This window comes from Oncorhynchus clarkii, chromosome 6, assembly GCF_045791955.1.
Source record: "Oncorhynchus clarkii lewisi isolate Uvic-CL-2024 chromosome 6, UVic_Ocla_1.0, whole genome shotgun sequence".
Lineage (NCBI taxonomy): Eukaryota > Metazoa > Chordata > Actinopteri > Salmoniformes > Salmonidae > Oncorhynchus > Oncorhynchus clarkii.
In genome coordinates this window covers 81,517,465-81,534,625 of record NC_092152.1, presented here as the reverse complement: position 1 = coordinate 81,534,625, position 17,161 = coordinate 81,517,465, and the positions used below count along the sequence as shown (strand labels likewise).

The 17,161-nt window shown below is 46.0% G+C and overlaps 1 protein-coding gene across 1 annotated transcript in view; it reads left to right on the top strand.

Annotated features, from left to right (window-relative positions):
* Positions 1-613: 613 nt before the first annotated feature.
* LOC139411719 (reticulocalbin 1, EF-hand calcium binding domain) overlaps positions 614-17,161 on the top strand; it is a 32,729-nt gene continuing 16,181 nt past the window's right edge. Inside the window, exons 1-3 of the mRNA XM_071158392.1 lie at positions 614-1,198; positions 2,347-2,540; positions 3,932-4,110. Of these exons, the coding sequence (XP_071014493.1) occupies positions 975-1,198; positions 2,347-2,540; positions 3,932-4,110 (597 nt within the window). The 5' untranslated portion in view covers positions 614-974. The remainder of the gene's footprint in view (positions 1,199-2,346; positions 2,541-3,931; positions 4,111-17,161) is intronic.

Genomic DNA, 17,161 nt, shown 5'->3' with positions numbered 1-17,161 from the left:
ATTCTCTCACTACTGTAAGTCACTCTGGAGAAGAGTGTCTGCTAAATGACTGAAGTGTAAATGTGAAATAATAATATGATGCTATTTGTCCTATGTATCATTGCCTGTCATGGTAATAACCATGAGTTGTTTTACTGCTGTCTTCAGCTAAAGACCTGGGACCCTACAAGTGTGAAATATGACGGGTGTGGTATTCTGCTTTGTACATTTGTTATGTTAAATCAATAGTCTGGTATATTCTGAAGAAAACACACGCACGCACGCACGCACACACACACACACACACACGCACACACGCACACACACACACACACACACACACACACAGAGAGAGAGATAATTGAATTCAATTGAACATTGAGAGAGGAGAGAGAACACATAAACATACCCATATCAATAAAACAGGGAGTCAACACAGTGATTAAGGAGGAGCACAACTATTTTTGGCAGCCCCTCAAAAAATGCGTGAGAGTTCTACGGCAGTGTTTACGTGTCATTTTGCAACGTGGCGCCCATAGTCATCTCGTGTTACAGACAGCCCGTGGACCAATGGCAGGGACACTAACAATGAGTGAGGTTGAACCAGCGCTGAAGCCGAATATGTGAATGGTTGTACGTGAAGTAGGAAGCAACCTCGCTAGGTTGAGCTCTGTGGTGTCCCGTGGTAACTAGCCGGGCATGTTTGAAACGAAAATACGACCTGGGGCGGGCTGTAATTGTCTGAAGTGACCTGTGTAATGTTTTTAAATGCACCTATACTCTACTGCAAGACTTGATGCTTGGATGCCACGTTTCGGCAACATTGTTACGCTCCTCAAAGTAAGAAAGTAGCCAGCTTGCGCTGTTGATTTATTTCGTCTCAGTAGACTTGTAACAAACTGGCTACATTTGTAGCAGCGGGCTAAATACGGCTTGATACTTAGCTCACGTAGCTTCACTCCGCAACAGCTGATCTGTCCTCAAACATCCTACTGATGGACGCGTACGGCTACGTGTGCGTTCTGCTCCTCTGCTCTTGTGTCGTGCTCGGTAAACCAACGCTAAGAAAAGAACGCGTCCACCACGACCCGTTAGAACTAATTAAACAGGCCAACGAAGACAACCAGAGCTTCCAATTCGATCATGAGGCCTTTCTGGGAAAGGAGGACGCTACTACGTTCGACCAGCTTACCCCGGAGGAGAGCAAAGACAGGCTTGGGTAAGGTTCCCCTGCAAACACTAGAGATACATGTGATACAATGCAGGGTCACTAAAGTGCAAAACTAGTTGAAAGACGACAGTTTATTCGGTTCTCCTCAGTTCCATTATTCTCTGATAACTCTTCACGTTGGTGTCTTTGCGTCGCGAGGATCTCTATCTGGACAGCAAGCGGTGGTGACGCAACCAACCTCTGGTGCGTAATGTGGGCTATTGTCACATATCTCCACAGTTATGGGCCGCCTTAGTGGGTCACAATAGTCGCATATTCCTGTTAATGTATTTCGTGGTATCTTGGCTTTGGGTTATTAAAAATTCACAACTCGCCCAAGTGGTGCCTGAGACGTTTGCATGCCAGCAGACCCGCATGATATAACGGTACATTATTACGCTTTTAAATGTAGAGCGAGTGCTATTCGCTCGCACACATTCCCCGGTCATATTATAATTGCAGAGTGTAGTTCTTAATTATGGATAATGCATTAAAGAAGCAAGAGGAAGTTTTGTGGTGTTGAGAGAGTTGGATAAAAGTTGAGAACCACGAGCAGAATCTTGTTCGGGGGTTTTAAATGTGTGTGGGAACCCATGGAACGTGTCAAAGGCGGTGTGTTATTTCATAGAGAGACCTGTCTAGCTTCCTGTAGTTCTGTTTCATCTTTGCCACTGTTCAAATGACATGTTGGCTCTATGTTACACACGTTGGCTGAAATGGGTGTAGGTTGTGTTGGCCCTTCTCCCTGAGAATTCCCTTTCCTGAATCGCATTGAGTGGGAGGACCCTCTTAACATCACAACGTGGCAACCAAGATAGATATAAATAAGTTTACCCTCGTTGGTGGAAAACTAACTTCCTAAATATAACACACTCAATATTATTTAGGCACAAGTTCCTCCCAAAGCAAACATGTAACTCAATAGTTTTTTATTCTCTCATCGCCAGCTGACAGTATGTATAAACTGATAGTGTTGTTTTGCTAGAATGACTGCTTACTTATGCCCCTGAAGACATCAACTCATGTCTCGGTTACCTTTTCTAAAGGAAATATATGGTCCATTATATTTAACTGCATCTATGTATGGCTGTGCATTATAATTAAAGGAAATGAACGATATACTATAGTAGTGTTTGTGTGCGCTCTGTGTCCCACAGTAAGATAGTGGACCGGATAGACGGTGATGGAGATGGCTATGTCACCATCACTGAACTGAAGGCCTGGATCAAGCGGGTGCAGAAGCGTTATGTCTACGAGAACGTGGCCAAGGTGTGGACGGATTACGACCTCAACAAAGACAACAAGATCTCGTGGGATGAGTACAAGCAGGCTACCTATGGCTACTACCTGTGTAAGATATGATATGACCTGCTTATGACATGTTCTGTCAGATATGACCTGCTTATGACATGTTCTGTCAGATATGATATGACCTGCTTATGACATGTTCTGTCAGATATGATATGACCTGCTTATGACATGTTCTGTCAGATATGACCTGTTTATCACATGTTCTGTCAGATATGATATGACCTGCTTATGACATGTTCTGTCAGATATGACCTGCTTATGACATGTTCTGTCAGATATGATATGACCTGCTTATGACATGCTCTGTCAGATATGATATGACCTGCTTATGACATGTTCTGTCAGATATGATATGACCTGCTTATGACATGTTCTGTCAGATATGACCTGCTTATGACATGTTCTGTCAGATATGATATGACCTGCTTATGACATGTTCTGTCGGATATGATATGACCTGCTTATGACATGTTCTGTCGGATATGATATGACCTGCTTATGACATGTTCTGTCAGATATGATATGACCTGCTTCTGACATGTTCTGTCGGATATGATATGACCTGCTTATGACATGTTCTGTGAGATATGACCTGCTTATGACATATTCTGTCAGATATGACCTGCTTATGACATGTTCTGTTAGATATGATATGACCTGCTTATGACATGTTCTGTCGGATATGATATGACCTGCTTATGACATGTTCTGTCAGATATGATATGACCTGCTTATGACATGTTCTGTCGGATATGATATGACCTGCTTTATGACATGTTCTGTAAGATATGGTATGACCTGCTTATGACATGTTCTGTCAGATATGGTATGACCTGCTTATGACATGTTCTGTCAGATATCATATGACCTGCTTATGACATGTTCTGTCAGATATGACCTGCTTGTGACATGTTCTGTCAGATATGACCTGCTTGTGACATGTTCTGTTAGATATGACCTGCTTATGACATGTTCTGTCAGATATGACCTGCTTATGACATGTTCTGTCAGATATGACCTGCTTATGACATGTTCTGTCGGATATGATATGACCTGCTTATGACATGTTCTGTCAGATATGACCTGCTTATGACATGTTATGTAGCTGTTTTGACTGAAGATTCAATCAAATCCTCACTTCTCTCCTCTCTGGTTGTCTGACTCATGGCCCCTCTCCCCTCTCTGGTTGTCTGACTCATGGCCCCTCTCTCCTCTCTGGTTGTCCGACCCATGGCTCCTCTCTGGTTGTTTGACCCATGGCCCCTCTCTCCTCTCTGGTTGTCCGACCCATGGCCCCTCTCTCCTCTCTGGTTGTCTGACAGCTAACAATATCACACCTTCCATTCAAATTCATGACCTACCTAGTTATTTAAGCCAGCATCTCTACTTCAGTTGTTTGAACACCAACCACTTGTTTGTCTTTCCTCCAAGCTAACCCAGAGGAGTTTGAAGAGGCCACAGACCAGTTCAGCTTCAAGAAGATGCTGCCCAGGGACGAGAGGAGATTTCAAACAGCTGATCTGGATGGAGATCTGGCAGCTGATAGAGAAGAGTTCACCTCCTTCCTCCACCCAGAGGAGTTTGACCACATGAAGGACATCGTGGTCCTGGTTAGTGTTCCAAATCTGCACTGAAATGTCTAGTGTTGTCCTGGATGACCAGCCTGTTTCTGCTCCCTTAGCAGAAATGAGTTGGCTAATGCAGAAACTCTCACATGGGTTGTGGTAGTGTATCAGTAGATGGAGAAACCGCAAACTCCACAGCAGCCTAGAAAACTGATTTGAGTACCTCCGAAACGTAGTAAATCAGGGCTGTATTTGAGAAGCAGCTTTAAACCCTGAGTTATGTGAAAAGTTCACAGCTGTATTGAAAACTCCTCATCGTACTCTATAGATGAGTTGACTGGCTTTTTGAAAATGTTTTGTAGTTCTTGGAACAGATGAGAGTTTCTGTGAAATCTGTTTCTGTCTGATGTCCCACTAGGAGTGCTCTGCATTCAGATCCCGCTCTCTAATGACACTTAACTCAGCCTGGAAATTCTGTGTAGATGTTTTGGAACAGGTCTAGTGGGACAAACCGACCCATGTCACTTAAATATAAATACTGACAGCGCTGAACAGTCGCGTGGCAAACATGGAGAAACTAATGCACTCGGCTTCTGACTTCATGAAAACTGTAATACCCATTTGACAGAGTTAATTATTGATGGTTAATTTTTCAGAAATGTTTCTGGGTTGCCTCTTGGTCAGTGTTGTCTTCATTGATTGTAGTGATCACACCTTGTGGTTGTAGTCAATAGGGGCAGTCTTTCCAAGTCAGACCCAAGCCATGACTGGTGTTGTAGAGGAGATTAACCCCTATACTACTGGTGTTGTAGAGGAGATGAACCCCTATACTACTGGTGGTGTAGAGGAGATGAACCCCTATACTACTGGTGGTGTAGAGGAGATGAACCCCTATACTACTGGTGTTGTAGAGGAGATGAACCCCTATACTACTGGTGGTGTAGAGGAGATGAACCCCTATACTATTGGTGTTGTAGAGGAGATGAACCCCTATACTACTGGTGGTGTAGAGGAGATGAACCCCTATACTACTGGTGTTGTAGAGGAGATGAACCCCTATACTACTGGTGGTGTAGAGGAGATGAACCCCTATACTACTGGTGTTGTAGAGGTGAACCCCTATACTACTGGTGTTGTAGAGGAGATGAACCCCTATACTACTGGTGGTGTAGAGGTGATATCCTAGATGAGTCCTGCTATGGAGAGGAGATGAACCCCTATACTACTGGTGGTGTAGAGGAGATGAACCCCTATACTACTGGTGGCGTAGAGGAGATGAACCCCTATACTACTGGTGTTGTAGAGGAGATGAACCCCTATACTGCTGGTGTTGTAGAGGTGAACCCCTATACTACTGGTGTTGTAGAGGAGATGAACCCCTATACTACTGGTGTTGTAGAGGAGATGAACCCCTATACTACTGGTGTTGTAGAGGAGATGAACCCCTATACTACTGGTGTTGTAGAGGAGGTGAACCCCTATACTACTGGTGGTGTAGAGGAAATGAACCCCTATATTACTGGTGGTGTAGAGGAGGTGAACCCCTATACTACTGGTGGTGTAGAGGAGATGAACCCCTATACTACTGGTGGTGTAGAGGAGATAAACCCCTATACTACTGGTGGCGTAGAGGAGGTGAACCCCTATACTACTGGTGTTGTAGAGGAGGTGAACCCCTATACTACTGGTGTTGTAGAGGAGATGAACCCCTATACTGCTGGTGTTGTAGAGGAGATGAACCCCTATACTACTAGTGGTGTAGAGGAGATGAACCCCTATACTGCTGGTGTTGTAGAGGAGGTGAACCCCTATACTGCTGGTGTTGTAGAGGAGATGAACCCCTATACTACTGGTGTTGTAGAGGAGATGAACCCCTATACTACTGGTGTTGTAGAGGTGAACCCTATACTACTCTAGTGGTGTAGAGGAGATGAACCCCTATACTACTGGTGTTGTAGAGGAGGTGAACCCCTATACTACTGGTGTTGTAGAGGAGATGAACCCCTATACTACTGGTGTTGTAGAGGAGATGAACCCCTATACTACTGGTGTTGTAGAGGTGAACCCCTATACTACTGGTGTTGTAGAGGAGGTGAACCCCTATACTACTGGTGTTGTAGAGGAGGTGAACCCCTATACTACTGGTGGTGTAGAGGAGGTGAACCCCTATACTACTGGTGTTGTAGAGGAGGTGAACCCCTATACTACTGGTGTTGTAGAGGAGATTAACCCCTATACTACTGGTGTTGTAGAGGAGGTGAACCCCTATACTACTGGTGTTGTAGAGGAGGTGAACCCCTATACTGCTGGTGTTGTAGAGGAGGTGAACCCCTATACTACTGGTGTTGTAGAGGAGGTGAACCCCTATACTACTGGTGTTGTAGAGGAGATGAAACCCTATACTACTGGTGTTGTAGAGGTGAACCCCTATACTACTGGTGTTGTAGAGGAGATGAACCCCTATACTACTGGTGGTGTAGAGGTGATATCCTAGATGAGTCCTGCTATGGAGAGGAGATGAACCCCTATACTACTGGTGGTGTAGAGGAGATGAACCCCTATACTACTGGTGGCGTAGAGGAGATGAACCCCTATACTACTGGTGTTGTAGAGGAGATGAACCCCTATACTGCTGGTGTTGTAGAGGTGAACCCCTATACTACTGGTGTTGTAGAGGAGATGAACCCCTATACTACTGGTGTTGTAGAGGAGATGAACCCCTATACTACTGGTGTTGTAGAGGAGATGAACCCCTATACTACTGGTGTTGTAGAGGAGGTGAACCCCTATACTACTGGTGGTGTAGAGGAAATGAACCCCTATATTACTGGTGGTGTAGAGGAGGTGAACCCCTATACTACTGGTGGTGTAGAGGAGATGAACCCCTATACTACTGGTGGTGTAGAGGAGATAAACCCCTATACTACTGGTGGCGTAGAGGAGGTGAACCCCTATACTACTGGTGTTGTAGAGGAGGTGAACCCCTATACTACTGGTGTTGTAGAGGAGATGAACCCCTATACTGCTGGTGTTGTAGAGGAGATGAACCCCTATACTACTAGTGGTGTAGAGGAGATGAACCCCTATACTGCTGGTGTTGTAGAGGAGGTGAACCCCTATACTGCTGGTGTTGTAGAGGAGATGAACCCCTATACTACTGGTGTTGTAGAGGAGATGAACCCCTATACTACTGGTGTTGTAGAGGTGAACCCTATACTACTCTAGTGGTGTAGAGGAGATGAACCCCTATACTACTGGTGTTGTAGAGGAGGTGAACCCCTATACTACTGGTGTTGTAGAGGAGATGAACCCCTATACTACTGGTGTTGTAGAGGAGATGAACCCCTATACTACTGGTGTTGTAGAGGTGAACCCCTATACTACTGGTGTTGTAGAGGAGGTGAACCCCTATACTACTGGTGTTGTAGAGGAGGTGAACCCCTATACTACTGGTGGTGTAGAGGAGGTGAACCCCTATACTACTGGTGTTGTAGAGGAGGTGAACCCCTATACTACTGGTGTTGTAGAGGAGATTAACCCCTATACTACTGGTGTTGTAGAGGAGGTGAACCCCTATACTACTGGTGTTGTAGAGGAGGTGAACCCCTATACTGCTGGTGTTGTAGAGGAGGTGAACCCCTATACTACTGGTGTTGTAGAGGAGGTGAACCCCTATACTACTGGTGTTGTAGAGGAGATGAAACCCTATACTACTGGTGTTGTAGAGGTGAACCCCTATACTACTGGTGTTGTAGAGGTGAACCCCTATACTACTGGTGTTGTAGAGGAGATGAACCCCTATACTACTGGTGTTGTAGAGGAGGTGAACCCCTATACTACTGGTGTTGTAGAGGAGATGAACCCCTATACTACTGGTGTTGTAGAGGTGAACCCTATACTACTGGTGTTGTAGAGGAGATGAACCCCTATACTACTGGTGTTGTAGAGGAGATGAACCCCTATACTACTGGTGTTGTAGAGGAGGTGAACCCCTATACTACTGGTGTTGTAGAGGAGGTGAACCCCTATACTACTGGTGTTGTAGAGGAGATGAACCCCTATACTACTGGTGTTGTAGAGGAGATGAACCCCTATACTACTGGTGTTGTAGAGGAGGTGAACCCCTATACTACTGGTGTTGTAGAGGAGATGAACCCCTATACTACTGGTGTTGTAGAGGAGATGAACCCCTATAATACTGGTGTTGTAGAGGAGATGAACCCCTATACTGCTGGTGTTGTAGAAGAGATGAACCCCTATACTGCTGGTGTTGTAGAGGAGATGAACCCCTATATTGCTGGTGTTGTAGAGGAGATGAACCCCTATACTACTGGTGGTGTAGAGGAGATGAACCCCTATACTACTGGTGTTGTAGAGGAGATGAACCCCTATACTGCTGGTGTTGTAGAGGAGGTGAACCCCTATACTACTGGTGTTGTAGAGGAGGTGAACCCCTATACTACTGGTGTTGTAGAGGAGGTGAACCCCTATACTACTGGTGTTGTAGAGGAGGTGAACCCCTATACTACTGGTGTTGTAGAGGAGATGAACCCCTATACTACTATAGTGGTGTAGAGGAGATGAACCCCTATACTACTGGTGTTGTAGAGGAGATGAACCCCTATACTACTCTAGTGGTCTAGATGAGGTGAACCCCTATACTACTGGTGTTGTAGAGGAGGTGAACCCCTATACTACTGGTGTTGTAGAGGAGATGAACCCCTATACTACTATAGTGGTGTAGAGGAGATGAACCCCTATACTACTGGTGTTGTAGAGGAGATGAACCCCTATACTACTCTAGTGGTCTAGATGAGGTGAACCCCTATACTACTGGTGGTGTAGAGGAGATGAACCTCTATACTACTGGTGTTGTAGAGGAAATGAACCCCTATACTACTCTAGTGGTCTAGAGGAGGTGAACCCCTATACTACTCTAGTGGTCTAGATGAGGTGAACCCCTATACTACTGGTGTTGTAGAGGAGATGAACCCCTATACTACTAGTGGTGTAGAGGAGATGAACCCCTATACTACTGGTGGTGTAGAGGAGATGAACCCCTATACTACTGGTGGTGTAGAGGAGATGAACCCCTATACTACTGGTGTTGTAGAGGAGATGAACCCCTATACTACTAGTGGTGTAGAGGAGATGAACCCCTATACTACTGGTGGTGTAGAGGAGATGAACCCCTATACTACTGGTGTTGTAGAGGAGATGAACCCCTATACTACTGGTGGTGTAGAGGAGATGAACCCCTATACTACTGGTGTTGTAGAGGAGATGAACCCCTATACTGCTGGTGTTGTAGAGGAGGTGAACCCCTATACTACTGGTGTTGTAGAGGAGGTGAACCCCTATACTGCTGGTGTTGTAGAGGAGGTGAACCCCTATACTACTGGTGTTGTAGAGGAGGTGAACCCCTATACTACTGGTGTTGTAGTGGAGATGAACCCCTATACTACTGGTGTTGTAGAGGAGATGAACCCCTATACTACTGGTGTTGTAGAGGAGGTGAACCCCTATACTACTGGTGGTGTAGAGGAGATGAACCCCTATACTACTGGTGTTGTAGAGGTGAACCCTATACTACTGGTGTTGTAGAGGAGATGAACCCCTATACTACTGGTGTTGTAGAGGAGATGAACCCCTATACTACTGGTGTTGTAGAGGAGGTGAACCCCTATACTACTGGTGTTGTAGAGGAGGTGAACCCCTATATTACTGGTGTTGTAGAGGAGATGAACCCCTATACTACTGGTGTTGTAGAGGAGATGAACCCCTATACTACTGGTGTTGTAGAGGAGGTGAACCCCTATACTACTGGTGTTGTAGAGGAGATGAACCCCTATACTACTGGTGTTGTAGAGGAGATGAACCCCTATAATACTGGTGTTGTAGAGGAGATGAACCCCTATATTGCTGGTGTTGTAGAGGAGATGAACCCCTATACTACTGGTGGTGTAGAGGAGATGAACCCCTATACTACTGGTGTTGTAGAGGAGATGAACCCCTATACTGCTGGTGTTGTAGAGGAGGTGAACCCCTATACTACTGGTGTTGTAGAGGAGGTGAACCCCTATACTACTGGTGTTGTAGAGGAGGTGAACCCCTATACTACTGGTGTTGTAGAGGAGGTGAACCCCTATACTACTGGTGTTGTAGAGGAGATGAACCCCTATACTACTATAGTGGTGTAGAGGAGATGAACCCCTATACTACTGGTGTTGTAGAGGAGATGAACCCCTATACTACTCTAGTGGTCTAGATGAGGTGAACCCCTATACTACTGGTGTTGTAGAGGAGGTGAACCCCTATACTACTGGTGTTGTAGAGGAGATGAACCCCTATACTACTATAGTGGTGTAGAGGAGATGAACCCCTATACTACTGGTGTTGTAGAGGAGATGAACCCCTATACTACTCTAGTGGTCTAGATGAGGTGAACCCCTATACTACTGGTGGTGTAGAGGAGATGAACCCCTATACTACTGGTGTTGTAGAGGAAATGAACCCCTATACTACTCTAGTGGTCTAGAGGAGGTGAACCCCTATACTACTCTAGTGGTCTAGATGAGGTGAACCCCTATACTACTGGTGTTGTAGAGGAGATGAACCCCTATACTACTAGTGGTGTAGAGGAGATGAACCCCTATACTACTGGTGGTGTAGAGGAGATGAACCCCTATACTACTGGTGGTGTAGAGGAGATGAACCCCTATACTACTGGTGTTGTAGAGGAGATGAACCCCTATACTACTAGTGGTGTAGAGGAGATGAACCCCTATACTACTGGTGGTGTAGAGGAGATGAACCCCTATACTACTGGTGGTGTAGAGGAGATGAACCCCTATACTATTGGTGTTGTAGAGGAGATGAACCCCTATACTACTGGTGGTGTAGAGGAGATGAACCCCTATACTACCGGTGTTGTAGAGGAGATGAACCCCTATACTACTGGTGTTGTAGAAGAGATGAACCCCTATACTACTGGTGTTGTAGAGGAGATGAACCCCTATACTACTGGTGTTGTAGAGGAGATGAACCCCTATACTACTAGTGGTGTAGAGGAGATGAACCCCTATACTACTGGTGGTGTAGAGGAGATGAACCCCTATACTACTGGTGGTGTAGAGGAGATGAACCCCTATACTATTGGTGTTGTAGAGGAGATGAACCCCTATACTACTGGTGGTGTAGAGGAGATGAACCCCTATACTACCGGTGTTGTAGAGGAGATGAACCCCTATACTACTGGTGTTGTAGAAGAGATGAACCCCTATACTACTGGTGTTGTAGAGGAGATGAACCCCTATACTACTGGTGTTGTAGAGGAGATTAACCCCTATACTACTGGTGGTGTAGAGGAGGTGAACCCCTATACTACTGGTGTTGTAGAGGTGAACCCCTATACTACTGGTGTTGTAGAGGAGGTGAACCCCTATACTACTGGTGTTGTAGAGGAGGTGAACCCCTATACTACTGGTGTTGTAGAAGAGATGAACCCCTATACTACTCTAGTGGTGTAGAGGAGATGAACCCCTATACTACTGGTGTTGTAGAGGTGAACCCCTATACTACTGGTGTTGTAGAGGAGGTGAACCCCTATACTACTGGTGTTGTAGAGGAGGTGAACCCCTATACTACTAGTGGTGTAGAGGAGATGAACCCCTATACTACTGGTGTTGTAGAGGAGATGAACCCCTATACTACTGGTGTTGTAGAGGAGATGAACCCCTATACTACTGGTGTTGTAGAGGAGATGAACCCCTATACTACTGGTGGTGTAGAGGAGATGAACCCCTATACTACTGGTGTTGTAGAGGAGGTGAACCCCTATACTACTGGTGTTGTAGAGGAGGTGAACCCCTATACTACTGGTGTTGTAGAGGAGATGAACCCCTATACTACTAGTGGTGTAGAGGAGATGAACCCCTATACTACTGGTGGTGTAGAGGAGATGAACCCCTATACTACTGGTGTTGTAGAGGAGGTGAACCCCTATACTACTAGTGGTGTAGAGGAGATGAACCCCTATACTACTGGTGTTGTAGAGGAGATGAACCCCTATACTACTGGTGTTGTAGAGGAGATGAACCCCTATACTACTGGTGTTGTAGAGGAGATGAACCCCTATACTACTAGTGGTGTAGAGGAGATGAACCCCTATACTACTGGTGTTGTAGAGATGAACCCCTATACTACTGGTGTTGTAGAGGAGATGAACCCCTATACTACTGGTGTTGTAGAGGAGATGAACCCCTATACTACTAGTGGTGTAGAGGAGATGAACCCCTATACTACTGGTGTTGTAGAGGAGATGAACCCCTATACTACTCTAGTGGTCTAGGTGAGGTGAACCCCTATACTACTGGTGTTGTAGAGGAGATGAACCCCTATACTACTCTAGTGGTCTAGGTGAGGTGAACCCCTATACTACTGGTGTTGTAGAGGTGAACCCTATACTACTGGTGTTGTAGAGGAGGTGAACCCCTATACTACTCTAGTGGTCTAGGTGAGGTGAACCCCTATACTACTGGTGTTGTAGAGGTGAACCCTATACTACTGGTGGTGTAGAGGAGATGAACCCCTATACTACTGGTGGTGTAGAGGAGATGAACCCCTATACTACTGGTGTTGTAGAGGAGGTGAACCCCTATACTACTAGTGGTGTAGAGGAGATGAACCCCTATACTACTGGTGGTGTAGAGGAGATGAACCCCTATACTACTGGTGTTGTAGAGGAGGTGAACCCCTATACTACTAGTGGTGTAGAGGAGATGAACCCCTATACTACTGGTGTTGTAGAGGAGATGAACCCCTATACTACTGGTGTTGTAGAGGAGATGAACCCCTATACTACTGGTGTTGTAGAGGAGATGAACCCCTATACTACTAGTGGTGTAGAGGAGATGAACCCCTATACTACTGGTGTTGTAGAGATGAACCCCTATACTACTGGTGTTGTAGAGGAGATGAACCCCTATACTACTGGTGTTGTAGAGGAGATGAACCCCTATACTACTAGTGGTGTAGAGGAGATGAACCCCTATACTACTGGTGTTGTAGAGGAGATGAACCCCTATACTACTCTAGTGGTCTAGGTGAGGTGAACCCCTATACTACTCTAGTGGTCTAGGTGAGGTGAACCCCTATACTACTGGTGTTGTAGAGGAGATGAACCCCTATACTACTCTAGTGGTCTAGGTGAGGTGAACCCCTATACTACTGGTGTTGTAGAGAAGATGAACCCCTATACTACTGGTGGTGTAGAGGAGGTGAACCCCTATACTACTGGTGTTGTAGAGGAGGTGAACCCCTATACTACTCTAGTGGTCTAGGTGAGGTGAACCCCTTTACTACTGGTGTTGTAGAGGTGAACCCTATACTACTGGTGTTGTAGAGGAGATGAACCCCTATACTACTGGTGTTGTAGAGGAGATGAACCCCTATACTACTGGTGTTGTAGAGGAGGTGAACCCCTATACTACTGGTGTTGTAGAGGAGATGAACCCCTATACTACTGGTGTTGTAGAGGAGGTGAACCCCTATACTACTGGTGTTGTAGAGGAGATGAACCCCTATACTACTGGTGTTGTAGAGGAGGTGAACCCCTATACTACTGGTGTTGTAGAGGAGGTGAACCCCTATACTACTGGTGGTGTAGAGGAGGTGAACCCCTATACTGCTGGTGGTGTAGAGGAGATGAACCCCTATACTACTGGTGTTGTAGAGGAGATGAACCCCTATACTACTGTTGGTGTAGAGGAGATAAACCCCTATACTACTGGTGGTGTAGAGGAGGTGAACCCCTATACTGCTGGTGGTGTAGAGGTGAACCCCTATACTACTGGTGTTGTAGAGGAGGTGAACCCCTATACTGCTGGTGGTGTAGAGGAGATGAACCCCTATACTACTGGTGTTGTAGAGGAGGTGAACCCCTATACTGCTGGTGGTGTAGAGGAGATGAACCCCTATACTACTGGTGTTGTAGAGGAGATGAACCCCTATACTACTAGTGGTGTAGAGGAGATGAACCCCTATACTACTGGTGTTGTAGAGGAGGTGAACCCCTATACTACTGGTGTTGTAGAGGAGGTGAACCCCTATACTACTGGTGTTGTAGAGGAGATGAACCCCTATACTACTCTAGTGGTCTAGGTGAGGTGAATCCCTATACTACTGGTGTTGTAGAGGAGGTGAACCCCTATACTACTCTAGTGGTCTAGGTGAGGTGAATCCCTATACTACTGGTGTTGTAGAGGAGATGAATCCCTATACTACTGGTGTTGTAGAGGAGGTGAACCCCTATACTACTGGTGTTGTAGAGGAGATGAACCCCTATACTACTGGTGTTGTAGAGGAGGTGAACCCCTATACTACTGGTGTTGTAGAGGAGGTGAACCCCTATACTACTGGTGTTGTAGAGGAGGTGAACCCCTATACTACTGGTGTTGTAGAGGAGATGAACCCCTATACTACTGGTGTTGTAGAGGAGGTGAACCCCTATACTACTGGTGTTGTAGAGGAGGTGAACCCCTATACTACTGGTGGTGTAGAGGAGGTGAACCCCTATACTGCTGGTGGTGTAGAGGAGATGAACCCCTATACTACTGGTGTTGTAGAGGAGATGAACCCCTATACTACTGGTGGTGTAGAGGAGATAAACCCCTATACTACTGGTGGTGTAGAGGAGGTGAACCCCTATACTGCTGGTGGTGTAGAGGTGAACCCCTATACTACTGGTGTTGTAGAGGAGGTGAACCCCTATACTGCTGGTGGTGTAGAGGAGATGAACCCCTATACTACTGGTGTTGTAGAGGAGGTGAACCCCTATACTGCTGGTGGTGTAGAGGAGATGAACCCCTATACTACTGGTGTTGTAGAGGAGATGAACCCCTATACTACTAGTGGTGTAGAGGAGATGAACCCCTATACTACTGGTGTTGTAGAGGAGATGAACCCCTATACTACTGGTGTTGTAGAGGAGGTGAACCCCTATACTACTGGTGTTGTAGAGGAGATGAACCCCTATACTACTCTAGTGGTCTAGGTGAGGTGAATCCCTATACTACTGGTGTTGTAGAGGAGGTGAACCCCTATACTACTCTAGTGGTCTAGGTGAGGTGAATCCCTATACTACTGGTGTTGTAGAGGAGATGAATCCCTATACTACTGGTGTTGTAGAGGAGGTGAACCCCTATACTACTGGTGTTGTAGAGGAGATGAACCCCTATACTACTGGTGTTGTAGAGGAGGTGAACCCCTATACTACTGGTGTTGTAGAGGAGATGAACCCCTATACTACTGGTGTTGTAGAGGAGGTGAACCCCTATACTACTGGTGGTGTAGAGGAGATGAACCCCTATACTACTGGTGTTGTAGAGGAGGTGAACCCCTATACTACTGGTGTTGTAGAGGAGATGAACCCCTATACTACTGGTGTTGTAGAGGAGATGAACCCCTATACTACTGGTGTTGTAGAGGAGATGAACCCCTATACTACTGGTGTTGTAGAGGAGGTGAACCCCTATACCACTGGTGTTGTAGAGGAGGTGAACCCCTATACTACTCTAGTGGTCTAGGTGAGGTGAACCCCTATACTACTGGTGTTGTAGAGGAGATGAACCCCTATACTACTCTAGTGGTCTAGGTGAGGTGAACCCCTATACTACTGGTGTTGTAGAGGAGATGAACCCCTATACTACTCTAGTGGTCTAGGTGAGGTGAACCCCTATACTACTGGTGTTGTAGAGGAGATGAACCCCTATACTACTGGTGTTGTAGAGGAGATGAACCCCTATACTACTGGTGGTGTAGAGGAGATGAACCCCTATACTACTGGTGTTGTAGAAGATGTGAACCCCTATACTACTCTAGTGGTCTAGGTGAGGTGAATCCCTATACTACTGGTGTTGTAGAGGTGAACCCTATACTACTGGTGTTGTAGAGGAGGTGAACCCCTATACTACTCTAGTGGTCTAGGTGAGGTGAATCCCTATACTACTGGTGTTGTAGAGGAGATGAATCCCTATACTACTGGTGTTGTAGAGGAGGTGAACCCCTATACTACTGGTGTTGTAGAGGAGATGAACCCCTATACTACTGGTGTTGTAGAGGAGATGAACCCCTATACTACTGGTGTTGTAGAGGAGGTGAACCCCTATACTACTGGTGGTGTAGAGGAGATGAATCCCTATACTACTGGTGGTGTAGAGGAGATGAACCCCTATACTACTGGTGTTGTAGAGGAGGTGAACCCCTATACTACTGGTGTTGTAGAGGAGATGAACCCCTATACTACTGGTGTTGTAGAGGAGATGAACCCCTATACTACTGGTGTTGTAGAGGAGATGAACCCCTATACTACTGGTGTTGTAGAGGAGGTGAACCCCTATACTACTGGTGTTGTAGAGGAGGTGAACCCCTATACTACTGGTGTTGTAGAGGAGATGAACCCCTATACTACTGGTGTTGTAGAGGAGGTGAACCCCTATACTACTGGTGTTGTAGAGGAGGTGAACCCCTATACTACTGGTGGTGTAGAGGAGATGAACCCCTATACTACTCTAGTGGTGTAGAGGAGATTAACCCCTATACTACTGGTGGTGTAGAGGAGATGAACCCCTATACTACTGGTGTTGTAGAGGAGATGAACCCCTATACTACTGGTGGTGTAGAGGAGATGAACCCCTATACTACTTGTGGTGTAGAGGAGATGAACCCCTATACTACTGGTGGTGTAGAGGAGATGAACCCCTATACTACTGGTGGTGTAGAGGAGATGAACCCCTATACTACTGGTGTTGTAGAGGCGATATCCTAGATGAGTCCTGCTATGGAGAGGAGATTAACCTCTAAACTACCGGTGTTGTAGAGGAGGTGAACCCCTATACTACTGGTGGTGTAGAGGAGATGAACCCCTATACTACTCTAGTGGTGTAGAGGAGATTAACCCCTATACTACTGGTGGTGTAGAGGAGATGAACCCCTATACTACTGGTGTTGTAGAGGAGATGAACCCCTATACTACTGGTGGTGTAGAGGAGATGAACCCCTATACTACTTGTGGTGTAGAGGAGGTGAACCCCTATAC